Source organism: Triplophysa dalaica, chromosome 8 (assembly GCF_015846415.1).
Source record: "Triplophysa dalaica isolate WHDGS20190420 chromosome 8, ASM1584641v1, whole genome shotgun sequence".
NCBI lineage: Eukaryota > Metazoa > Chordata > Actinopteri > Cypriniformes > Nemacheilidae > Triplophysa > Triplophysa dalaica.
This window is the reverse complement of record NC_079549.1, coordinates 3,539,439-3,551,796: the sequence shown is the minus strand read 5'-3', so window position 1 is coordinate 3,551,796 and position 12,358 is coordinate 3,539,439. Positions and strand designations below refer to the sequence as shown.

Here is a 12,358-nt window from a genome sequence, read left to right as displayed (position 1 = left end):
AAATCACACCAAAAAGACATGACAGATTCCCAAGATCGGCACATTTTCAATTCTTTTTGATGTTGTTTTTTCAACTAAAGCTTATGTGTAAAGACACAGGTTAGTTGGGATTTTTTAGAAACAATCCATTACTCAATATGATAGTTTAACATTAAGAGTTTAATAACGTTTACACAACATAAAAACACTAGACACAGAACATTGAAACTCCAGGAAGCAAATGTTTGTTAATATTTAAATTGTGTAAACTATATTAAAGGGGTAGTTCATCCAAAAATTTTAATTTGTCATCATTTAGGCCACTCACCCTCAGAATGTTCCAAATCTGTATAAATATCTTTGTTTCGCCTGACACAAGTAAAGATATTTGGAAGAATGTCAGTAACCAAACCGCTCTCATCCGCATTGTATTTATGGCAGAATTTTCATTTTTGGGTGAACTATCCCTTTAAACCTGCAGACATTTGAAATGATGACAACTCAAAATTAACATTTTCATAAATACAATTACATTAACAAGTGAGCTCGATCGTATAACCTTTGTAAAGGTTTTACTGTTCCTTATATGCTTTGTTCATATTCTCAAACTAATGTCTATGTTTAAGTCATTCAAAAAATGTTAATGTACTTTTGATTTATAGATAAAACATTTAAATGTACTCTTTGATGGTTGATGTTTTGTAATTAGCAAAGCATAGAATAGAGTTATCAGATCCTTATATGCACTTTATGTAATGTTTGTTTGAAAGTGATTAACACTACAATAAGGTCTCATTCATTATCACAGTACAAAGCAATACAAATATATCTATTTTTTCTGATTTTAAATAGTATAAGTTGAGGTACTAGGACAAATATATGCTGTGGAAATTCACGTGAACTAATTTAGTGAACTAATGATAACAAATGGAACCTGATTATAACGTGTCACCAAAATGTCTGATATAAATAAATCCTCTTGGTTTAAATTTTGCTCTCTAAAAACTAATTCCAGTCTTAATTAATAAACATCTTTTAGAAAAACATTACAAACTCCAACTTGTTTGTTGAAATTTAAGAACTAAATTAACTTCACACATTAAACTCCACCAGTCTGGTAAAAATCTAACACGATAATCTGTTAATACAGCACATATAACACTGAGCACTGGCATTCAGCAATATTGACTATTAACAAAATGCAACCGTCAGGTTATTATACCCACCTATGACAACTTTTAGAAAAAAGGCCACTAAAAAAGAATAAGGTAAATTGTTTATCACACCATCTGCTACCATCTTGCAGTCCAGGGTCTTTATAATGCTGCATTTATGCTGGCTTTTCTCAAATCATAATTGAAGTAAACAAGAACCAACATAACTACCATAATATAGTAATTATTCCAAGTTAAATATGGTGTAAAATCCGTTGAGTCAATGTTATTAAAAAATCTTAATAGGTAAATAAGGTAATTTTCATTAAGTTCAGCTGATCAAGCTGAATGTAATGGTTTATGTGCATCACAGTCGTTGAAAGTATCCTGTTACCCAAATGATTTTGGATCAATGCGATTAAAATGTACTGAGGTTTTTTCAGAAAAAACCTGATGTATCGCAGGATGAGGTTATCATCATGCTCTAGATCTCACAAATGGGTTATCTTAATGTGTCTGTGTATTTCTAATGTGTGCAGAGATCAGCGCAAACGTTTTGGAAAATGTACCTACAACCGTCATTAAAATTCGCAGTCCCTTTTACTAACTGTCCCCTAGGTGTCCCCTAGCCCCAACATCAAAGGGATAGTTCACCCAAAATAAATGTTCTGCCTTCATTAACTCAAGCTCGAGTCGTTCCAAATAAGTCTCATTTTTTTTGTTCTGATGAACACAGAGGAAGATATTTGTAAGAATGCTTGTTACCAAACAGCTCTTGGCCACCACCACTGACTACCACAGTAGAAAAAATGGTAATCAAAAGTGCCCCAGAACTGTTTTCTGCACTGTAAAAAAATGACCGCACTTGAATATACTGTAAAATATATATTTTTCCTGTAAAATTATAGGAAGTAAGGATGTATATTGAATGTTTTTCCCCATTATTCTTGTAAAGGTGTTGCCTTTATCTGTTATTTTATAGTTTTTGAAAGTATTTTAAAAATAATACTGTAAAAAAATAAATATCGTATAAAAACGGAATTAAACTGCAAAGTAACAGGTTTTCCCTTTAAAGTACAGGGAATACAGTCTTCTGTAAATAAAAACGGTAAAATTCTGTTTTTACATTTTACGTGGAAAATTGGTAAAAAAATAACAGGAAACATTCTGTAAAATTGCAGTGTATTCTTCATCTTATTTTGTGGCAATTTTTCCTATATGGTAGTCAATCGGTGGCCAAGAACTGTTTGGTTACAAAATTCTTGCAAATCTGTTCATCAGAACAAAGAATTTTAAACAGATTTGGAACAACATGAGCAGGTGACAGAATTTTCATTTTTGGTTAAACTGTTTCTTTAAACACATCTGCCTGTAAAAACGAATCCCAAAGACTTGGATTCACTGGTGCAGGTGTGTATAACAACAGCTAAACTTTGCAGGACATTGACCCCTCCATCACCAAGATTGGACATCACTTCTCTACACCCTGCTTCTGCACACCGTATCATTGGTACATTGTTCCCGGTCCAGACATTTTGTGTTGACATGGACCTGTGGAGCCAGGCAGCATCCGATCTTCACTGTAGCTGTGTGACTGTGAAGTGCTCGGTCCAAGCTGCAAAAGTACGTTATAAGTTCCCGTCTCAGAGATTCCCCTTCTGAACGCAACGCCACCCCGCTGCGCTGTCGCCCCGCCCCGTCTCCGGGTGGACATCAGACCACCGCGCTGGGCGGGTGTTCCCTGCACAGGAGCCCCGCTGAACTGTGCAGCCTGAGAGGCCATCAAACATGCTTGTAATTTGCGTTTGGCTCGCCAGCGGGCCACTCGAAGGCGGGTTTTCTCCCTCCTCTCCCTCACCAGGTCTGCTAGCAGAGCCTGAGGTAGGGTTTGATCCAGTTCGCGTCGTCTGTTTGCGTTAAGGCCTCGGTTCGCATTACGTCCTCTCAACTGAGTTCGGCTGCGTTTAAATTCTTCATACAGGTTCAAGTCCTTGCGCCTCGGACGAACCTGTTTTTGGACCCCCGCCACAGAGAGCTGGGAGTCATCATCTAAATGTGGGCAGAGAAAAGAGCATTGGGTTATTAGGTGTTAGTTCACCCCGAAATGAGTCAGTCATTCACTTATCCTAGTGTCATTTCAAGAATTTCCTTTAGCAGAACAAGGAAGATATTTTGAAGAATGTTGGTGACAAAAAAACATCAGTTTAATTGACTTCCATTGTATGGACACAAAACCACTGAGATATTACTTAAAATATCATCTTTTATGTTCCAAAGAAAAAAAGGGTCATTTTGGACCATATGAGGTTGAATAAATGACGTGAGATGTTTATTTTGGAAAATAGTTTGGTTATTCAATTTGAAAGGCAAAAAAACTGACAACCTCCACCACATTATTTATTACATCATTTCATAATGACGTCAAATAAGTTTTATCGGAAAAACTTAGTTGGTTTAAAAAACATTACATGAAATTGGCAGATCAGTTAAGATTCCGTAAATGAAGCAGTTTTGAATGCGGGTTTGCACTTTTGTTTGTCAGCTTTTTCCAAAACAAAATTGTGACATTGTCAGTACTTCTAGTCAAGCTATATGCTCGTTTCTATGTCACATCCGCTTTGAGTTTCGTGATAACACGTAACCTCAAGCACCTTTAACAATGTTTTCAGGTCACATCGGATTTCTTTTTGAAAACACTGAGGATTTGCATCTGTTTCACACGGTTGTGGTTTCTACTTTTCAAAATGATATTTTACTCTACACAGAATAAAGAAGTCAACATTTCCAGAATGATTTTTTTATTTGAACCAATATAAGGTCATGTGCAAGAACATGCATGAAATACAAACAAATATTCAATAACATAATATTGAATAGATGATTAAAAAAGTAAAAACTTACAGGGCTTAAGAGTATAATATAGTATATACAGTATTTGTCCGTTAAACGTACTTTTTACCAACACTGAGGATTTGCAGCCGTTTCACATGTTTGCTATAAGGTTTCCACTTTAAAAATGAAATTTTATTCTAAAACGGACTTGTTTTAAAATAACAGGATGTGCATAGAGTAAAAAATAAACATTTCCAGACAAATGATCTATAATATAACAATAACTATGATGAATAGATGATAGAAATAGTAAAACGACCGACAAGTTACAGTACATACAGTATAGTATACATGTTCCATTAAACTTTCATGTTGACCTAAAACTACATGGTAATACTTTTGACAAACAAGTAAAAATTAAATACACAAGTAAAGAATTGAACATTTTTTAAAACTGTCAATGTTCTAAAATACAAAAACTGTCATATTTTCATAGGCAATTTGTAATACTGTAAAAACATTTTATTTTTTTTACGGGCGATCAGGTGGGCCTCCCTGGGGCGTACCGCAGGTAATCTTTTATACATTTCTCTGCTTCTGCTTCTGTGGGAGTGAGAAGGGCTTTGTTTCTTATAGCAGCAGCTGCAGGTTTAAAAAATAAATAAAAAATACTTTATCAGGAAACAGACCAACAATCTGAAGAAAGGAAACTAACATTGTATTGATTGTAATATTAAGTTTATTAAGAACATGACTCGAAAAATAATCTCTACTATATATCTGTCAATAAAATGATTTCATTCATTTAGGACGTACCTATTATCAGTTCTCCGATGTTTGTTTTTCGTAAGCCTCGCTTGTCTCCCCTCCCACACCAGTTGAGCTGTTTGGCAACACTGGTGGCGAAAACTTTGGTGCAAATTCGCCATATGGTTTTTCTCATAGTTTGTCCCCCACTATTAGACAATCTCTTCACCTAAAACAAATTTAAAACAAAATTACTTTTTCTAAATATGCTTTTGTTGATCTGACATCCTGGTCACTGCTTGAGTTGATCATTTATAAATAGTTTCAACAAATTAAATAAGTCTTACCAACTTCTGCATCATTCCCCTATCCTTAAGTTTGTGCTCCAATCTGTCAAGATCCTCCATTGACATCACAGGGAAGACGAAATCCTCTTCATCTTCTCCGATCTGAGGTGTGTTGCCCATTAGAGACTGAACCAATGCCGTCAGGTGATTGATTTTTGAACCCATCTCTCCTTGTAACTCTAGAATTGTCTTTTCTACAGCTGCAACACCATAGTCCATTTAGTTTGTTTAAAAATTAATAATTTGATATATTTGTAAAAGTGAAGTCTTAAAACTTACGTGTACATCCATCGGTATCGAAACTCTCAGGAATCAGATCTCCCACATCAGAAAGAGCTACAAAACAACATGCACGTGTTATAATGCTTGGTGAGATCAAATAGACACATTTTAGGAAAGCATAAAATAGAAAAGTAGAACAAATATTGGCAGTTGAAGGCGACTTTTAAAAACGTCAAATAAACTATTATTTAAAGATACGATAATGTCTTTAAAGTTTTAAAGACTTGTACTCACATTTTAAACCCTTCTTACATTGCTCTAATGTGTTTTTATATCTCCTTGTTAGCAAAGTATATTTTGATAAAAAAATCTAAAACACAACACAGAAATTAAGCAGCAGTAGATTTTCTTTAGATTTGTTAACCCTGTTACCATATTTCTTACTTAAATAATACCATAACCTGAAGAGTTGTCAGTAAGACAAATCCTACTACTCTAACAACCCTGTCAACATCAACCCTGTTACATTTACACATACCAACATAATTTAATTACATATTTATTAACGTAATTTAGCTTATGACACAATGCAAAATGTTAAGATTTCAAAATTCTGTAATGGGTTAAAAAGGAAAAATCTTGAAATCATGAATATTATTCGAATTAAATGTCTGTGACAAACAGTTGACATTCAGGATTTTAGTAAAGCAGCTAAACTCACCTTTTCGTGTTGAAGCACGACTCTTGTAATCCCAATCATGATGAAGGCAATGCTTCAAAAAAAATCTCACCGCCTCGTTGATTTTTTTTATTAAATCTAATTCGGTATCAATTCGGTATCAATCAATCAATTTTGTATTTTTGCTCCATGCCCAAGAATGGGTGCATCCGTTTAAGAAAAATCTTTAAATTTCATGCAAAGTTTAGTGCTCAACATTAGATCAGATTGTTTCTGTAATATAGGGCAAAAATATTATAATTCACTGACTGCTTCTGATACAGTGAATATACACAGTTATGCAAAACAATGTAACAGGGTTGAATGTCATTTTACAGGGTTGAAGGTACTGCATTTTTGTGAAATATATAACACAATCAATGAATGCATTATTTATTTATCTATTTATTCAATATTCTTTATTTAAAACGGTTCACAATTCATTTGTCTGCAATTTTTGAACAATTCATAGGATTAGCTAGTTGAAATGTTTTAAGGAAGAACGGTGGTCCTTTGGAAGAAAGACTTAAAACTGTAGCAGAACACCAGAATAAAAACAGAAAGACGAAACAGATTCTTTATGATCAAAAGATTGAGGATCTGTCAAGAAGTTCTGGAGATCATGTCAACTGGATTAGCCAGATCTGTCATGGGTGCCAGTGTCTTCTATAAGGCTGAAATGTTGGGAGTTGACACAAAAAAAGTTATGTGCAATCTACATTTCTACACGTAACGTTTCTGCAAGTTGCCACCTGGCGGACCCTCGCTATTGGGTGATACCGCTGGTAAGCATCCTCTAGAGGGCTTCATCAACCACCTCACTTTTAGGATTACGTTGATCTTTTTAAGCGCCCTGAGAAATTGCCAAGATTTTGGGATGTCCTGATCTTGACTTATGAGTCTGTCTGTGGTCCCCTTCAGGGCTGCAGAAACACCGGATTCAGGAGGGCCCGAAATGGTTCTTTGTTCTTTGACGTTCTTTTGCCTCCCTCCACTTCTTGCGTCTCCACCTCTGAGCCTTCTCGCACAGGTCAATGATTCTCTTCTTTTTCCCTGCCTCAATATTCCTTCTCCATCTCTCTCGCTCACTCCTGAGGTACTTTTCCCTGCGTACAGGATCAGCGTCCCTTCTCGCCCTGTACTCTCTCTGTCTCTCAGCGGTTGTTTTTTCCTTTACAGTGTCTGTAAAAAGGAATCCAATATGAGGACCTGCTCAGCTTCTCCGAATCAAAGATGCTTTTAAAACTGAGCATGACCTTATGCACATTCAAACGGCATTTCAGCGTTTTTTTAAGTTATTCGTATATTGATATCATCCTTTTGTCATAGACTCCGCTGACATTCAATACAGATAGATGCTTAAAAAAAAATTCTGAATCTGCATTGAACATTCAGTTCTGTAACATTCAAAAATGTTTCGAGGATTAAAAGTAAACGGAGTAAAAATAACTTTTGAAATGCCATTGTAGTATCAAATATTCCATTTCTTTTGTATTAAGAAATGAAAATTTGGGGGCAAGAAAACAAGAAAATATAATCATGATGATTACTCCCCAAAAAGAAAATAACAAACTTTGTCCAGATCAATGCTTGACACGGAGACATTTGTGGAAAAAAAATCAGTATCTGCAGGTTATTCTCAGTGAATTTATTAGGGCAACAAAACAAGGGAACGTTTCACTGGACTGTAAACGGAAAACAAAACGTTTTCACAGTTCCAGTAACACTTTTCCAGTTTTTTTTCAAGCCGTAGTGATTATGTCTTCACAACTAGCTAGACTGACAAACTGTTTTTTCTATGGGCAGTTTGCTCTTTCAACAGTCCCTAATGGTATTTTTTTCAACAGTCCCTTATTGTTCATTGTCTGTTTACACCATAAACACCATAAAATGTCATTGCAGAGATTTTTGAAACAATGGAATTGTTTTGTGATTTTTGCCATCATGTTTTGATGGGTTACATTGATTGTTATCTGGAATGTTCTGTAAAAGCTTCTTGTTAATTTTTCTGATTCTAGGCTTCAAAAAGTCAGCAGAGAACTGCAAAGAAATTAATTTCCTCAATTACTTTCAATATAAATTTCTAGAGTCTACAGAGAAGCTTTCTTATTGATTGGTGCTGAATAGAGAGACTGTAATTTGAATTTATTTGAACCAACAAAAATTGTGTTTGTCAAAAAAGATATATATTTAATTGTTACGGTGTTACACATTATAGCAAAATGAAAGGTCTCGTGTTGATACATTCCTACAACTAAGATTTTATTGTGTATTAAGGACACTTTTCCTCATTTTCACACAACATTGTAAATATAACGTCAGAGAAAACTTAAGAGCATTCGCCTGTCGTTCGTTCTTGCTGTGAACGGATTTGAAATGATCCACCGCTGTCTCAATTAATCCACAGATAAATGACGCTTCCTGAACTCCTCTGCAGTTAGTTTTGTTTTAAATGTCGCACATATCAAATCATTCGTCCTCTGGCTCAAAAAATCTGTCACTCATAGTAATGCACTCACGTTGTGTGTAAACTTGTCAATGAGGACATGGATTGATCGCGTCCGTGACAGCAGCGTAACATCAGTGACATGTGCAGATGTCTACAGCCTGCACTGATGGTGGGCTTGCGTTCTACTCGTCTTTCCACATGAAATAACAACTAGAAGAAATTCCAAATTTGCAGGTCGCAGTACTTGTAAAATATGCGACCATGCAGTCTGGAGCCTTGTATAACGTACGCATAATGTACTGTATATGTATAATAAGTTGATGAAGATGTTTAACATTTCAGTAATCAGTTCTAAATGTTGTACTAACGTTTGTGTTGTGTTAAAAAACTGGGAAAGGAAGTGCTTCTAGACCAGTCTTGTTTATATTTACGTCTAAATATGGTCTGAAAGTGGTCTATACACAGGTATGACGTCATAACGCAATACTGGTCATGTTATAACTAGGGTTTAGAAGCACCAGAAAAGGCATTACTTATGTCTATATGTTTATAATTGCCTAAAAAAGATATTAAAGCATAATAAGTCAACTACACTCTTAAAAATAAAGATGCTTCACAATACCCAAGAAGAACCTTTTTTCTCTAAATGAAACCTTAAACATCCAAAGTACCTTTCTGTTTGAGGAATTAAGGAACCAGAGACCATCTATACACACCAACAGCTGCTCAACCAATGACGTGAGTTTAAGTGAAGACTATATTCTGATTGTTCATGATATGAATAGTTGTTATAATGTATCTGTCTGATGACAATTAGTATTTTTGCAATTCTATCCAGTAACACCAGAGTTACAGAAAGAACATCAGCTTTTATTTAGAGATTATGAGCATTGAGTTGAAAAAAAATCTTAAATCTTATACTTACAGGTGGATGGGTCCACACCGATGAAGGATGGGATAGTAAATTCTCCTGTAGTTCCTGGACACTGAAGACCCTGAAAGGATCCGGGTAAATCGAGTGGGACCCCAAGCTCAGGTTCCCCCATTTGTTGGTGAAGATCATGGTTGGAAAATTCAAACTTGGGTAAATTGGCTGCCTCTGAGTGTTCATCCTTCACACAGACAATCTCCACCTCAGCCTCCTCCTGTTTGATCTTTAGCGAAGGTGCACCGAAGGTCATGGAGGTGGCAGTTTGGGATGGTTCTTCGGTCATGATGGGTGTTGAGAGGACACTGGTGTCCGCCATGTCTGTGTGCTCGGCCTCTGGAGAGGTCAAAGGGTTTGGACCCCATATTGGATCACTGGTCTCAGATAGAAGTTCTTGACTGTCCACCAGCTGTCCGCTTGAATTACCTATTGAAACAATATTAGTCACTTTCATATTATACGATCTCAAACATTACATGTATCATAACAAACATTATTATTATTATTATTTTTCAATAGGCACAACTGCAAATTTCAATTGTGGCAACAGCGATTCTTAAATGTACAAAACATAAATTTCACTGTAGGTTTTTTAAACCTCTACATCTCGTCTAAATTTTTCACTTAGCTCAGTTTAAATTTGGTACATTTCATCTACTTGTGTAAAAACTGGAAACATCAGCTGCGCCAACTCAAAAATGTTGAGGTTACCAGTCATAACAGCATAAAATTTGAGTCCGGATCTGATTTTCTGTTTTACAGTGTTGAGATGATGCCTACATTTTTAACGGCAAATATATTGGCATAACATCCACCACCACAATCTAACGTTTCCATGCTGCGTAAATATGAATACATCATCGCAAGACAAACCCTTTTTGTGTATAATATACGTGTTGTTTTAAGTGTAAATCACTGTGCTGTTTGTTTATGACCACAACCTATTCCAAAATATAGTAAATACACGGGTCATCCCTGTTATAAAGCAGTAGGCCAATGTTTTTTTTACATGTCCCGCTCAATAAAGTTTTTGGATTCAATTATTTTGATGCTTTTTTGAAGGTTCCGCTCAGTGAAGTTTAATACGTTCCCTGAACGTTCAGAAAAGGTTATAGAGCTCACAATAAAGTGCATAACAGGAAGGACCCATCTGTTTATCGAAAGCCTGGGATGCTTCATACCTTTATGACCTGAAGATCCATGGATCTCCTCAGTATGGAAATTCTCACTTCTTATTGGCTCATGAACCACATTTGGAGCTTTGGGCATGTGCATCTGCTGTCTGACCCACGAGGGTCCACTAACAGGGGCAGGTTCGATAATTCTAGGTCTGGTACAAGGGTTTGGGGGTTTTGAACACGTTGACAAGGTGCTCGTTGGTCCTTTTCTGCACATCACCCCCGGTAGTGTCACAGCTCCATCACCCTGATACACTCTGTTCTGGTCTTTCGACGACAGGAGAGTAATATACTTGCGCATTGTTTTCATCTGAGAGCGGGACGTGTCCAACATCTTCCTGATGTTCTCGTTCTCCTTCTCTTTGACGGTCATCTCGCGCTTGATCTCCTCAAACTTGAGACCGACCACCCGGATCATCTCTCCTAAAACCGTCTCCACCGCCACGTTTACCGCTTTCTCGATGACGGCGCCCATCTGACCGCGCATCAGAGAGATGGTCAGATTGACATCCATTTTAAACGCGCAGATCGGACTGTCGATCGACGGAGATCTGATCGGCTGAGTACACGACACGCCTGCGGTTAATAAAGTGTCTTTTAATCGGCCGACGGTAGAGTATATTTGTGTCCAAATGGCCTTTTTTCTAGACAAATGCCCAGGCACCGCGCGCCATTGGCCGTATGATGACAACAACACGGACGGGGCTGGAAGCACTTCCGGTTCATACCGTGAGGAATGCGTAGTGCACTTTTTGCTCACGTTTGATGGGAAAACCGTGTAACAACTAAAAAAAATAAAACAAGGTCAGCTGAAAAATATGCGGGCTATGCCAAAGATGTTAACGCGAAGAGACTGGAAGTGGTTTGTGGTTTGAGTGATATTAGTCAGTGACAACAAACATGCGTTTTCCACAGGTTACAGTTTTCTGCAAAATAGAAGTTTTGCCGATGTTAAAGATTTGGGGGAACAATGTGTGTTGTCGTCTTTAAAGGTAACACTTTGCTTCGAGGTTTGATCAGTGTAGCAAAACAAGTGCAGGAAAGGGCCAAGATTCACTGGGAGACATTTTTACACTTCATTTACAGTATGTATGTGAATGTGAAATATCGTTTGGCCACCATTTCATCAATAAAAAATCGAAATCCTTTACATTTTAAGGTGGGGCTTCTAACCCCCTTGAAAATTCACTCCATGGACTCCACCCCAACGCCTTCCTGTATCCAGTCCTAAAACCTAAATCGCTATAAGATTAAAAAGAAACATTACTGTACGGTACAGTACTAAATTCAAGTCACTTGACTTAATTATTTTTGTCAATCTTTGATGGTATTTAATAGGCCTAGGCCTTCAATAAAGGAAGTGATAAAATGGCAAGCGTACATTTGACAAATTCTATAGGCAAAGGATGGTTTTGGATGTTATAATTCCAGTAGTCTTGAAGATAAAGCATTATAATAAATAATGCAAACTGATTATTTGAGAGCCACTTTACATGCTCATATTGTAACTTTAAATAAACTATGGCATTGCACGCAGTTATACTAGTATAGCTTTACTGTTGCTCAGTGGTTATAGCCTGGCCCCAGGGTCATGGGTTCAACCCCAGGGATTGCACTTACTTGCCAAATGTGTAAACGTTGTAGTTGCTAGATGTTTTACAAGTTATTTACAACTTCAGTAGGAATGATTCATTGACATTTACATTGAAAATTGACTGTCTGGAATTGTTTTAAGTCAACAGCAAAAGACTTTATTTTGCTTAATCTTAAGTTATGAATTGATCATGGTTATTAAATTAGTGTC

At 36.5% G+C, this 12,358-nt stretch overlaps 1 protein-coding gene across 3 annotated transcripts; it reads right to left on the bottom strand.

Moving 5' to 3' along the window:
* Positions 1–105: 105 nt before the first annotated feature.
* On the bottom strand, positions 106–11,250 carry si:ch211-67e16.4 (uncharacterized). Of its 3 annotated transcripts, XM_056754664.1 has the most exons (6): positions 10,558–11,250; positions 9,374–9,802; positions 5,339–5,395; positions 5,060–5,259; positions 4,782–4,941; positions 3,921–4,607 (listed from the first exon to the last, which is right to left on the bottom strand). In XM_056754664.1, the coding sequence occupies exons 1-6, from the start codon at positions 11,066–11,068 to the stop codon at positions 4,507–4,509; spliced, it is 1,458 nt and encodes a 485-aa protein (XP_056610642.1). In that variant the 5' UTR covers positions 11,069–11,250; the 3' UTR covers positions 3,921–4,506. The 3 variants fall into 3 exon arrangements, with proteins under 3 accessions (XP_056610641.1, XP_056610642.1, XP_056610643.1); XM_056754663.1 differs by lacking the exons at positions 3,921–4,607; positions 4,782–4,941; positions 5,060–5,259; positions 5,339–5,395 and adding an exon at positions 106–3,182; XM_056754665.1 differs by lacking the exons at positions 3,921–4,607; positions 4,782–4,941; positions 5,060–5,259; positions 5,339–5,395 and adding an exon at positions 5,403–7,181.
* Between the last annotated feature and the right edge of the window lie 1,108 nt (positions 11,251–12,358).

What these genes read in the sequence shown, in the direction of transcription:
- si:ch211-67e16.4 (XM_056754663.1), bottom strand. Translation starts at nt 11,068, where the DNA reads ATGGATGTCAATCTGACCATCTCTCTGATGCGCGGTCAGATGGGCGCC. An exon ending in TGGATCTTCAGGTCATAAAG is followed by an intron (nt 9,803 to 10,557) that starts GTATGAAGCATC and finishes TTGTTTCAATAG; the next exon opens with GTAATTCAAGCGGACAGCTG. An exon ending in CGGTGTGGACCCATCCACCT is followed by an intron (nt 3,183 to 9,373) that starts GTAAGTATAAGA and finishes GCCCACATTTAG; the next exon opens with ATGATGACTCCCAGCTCTCT.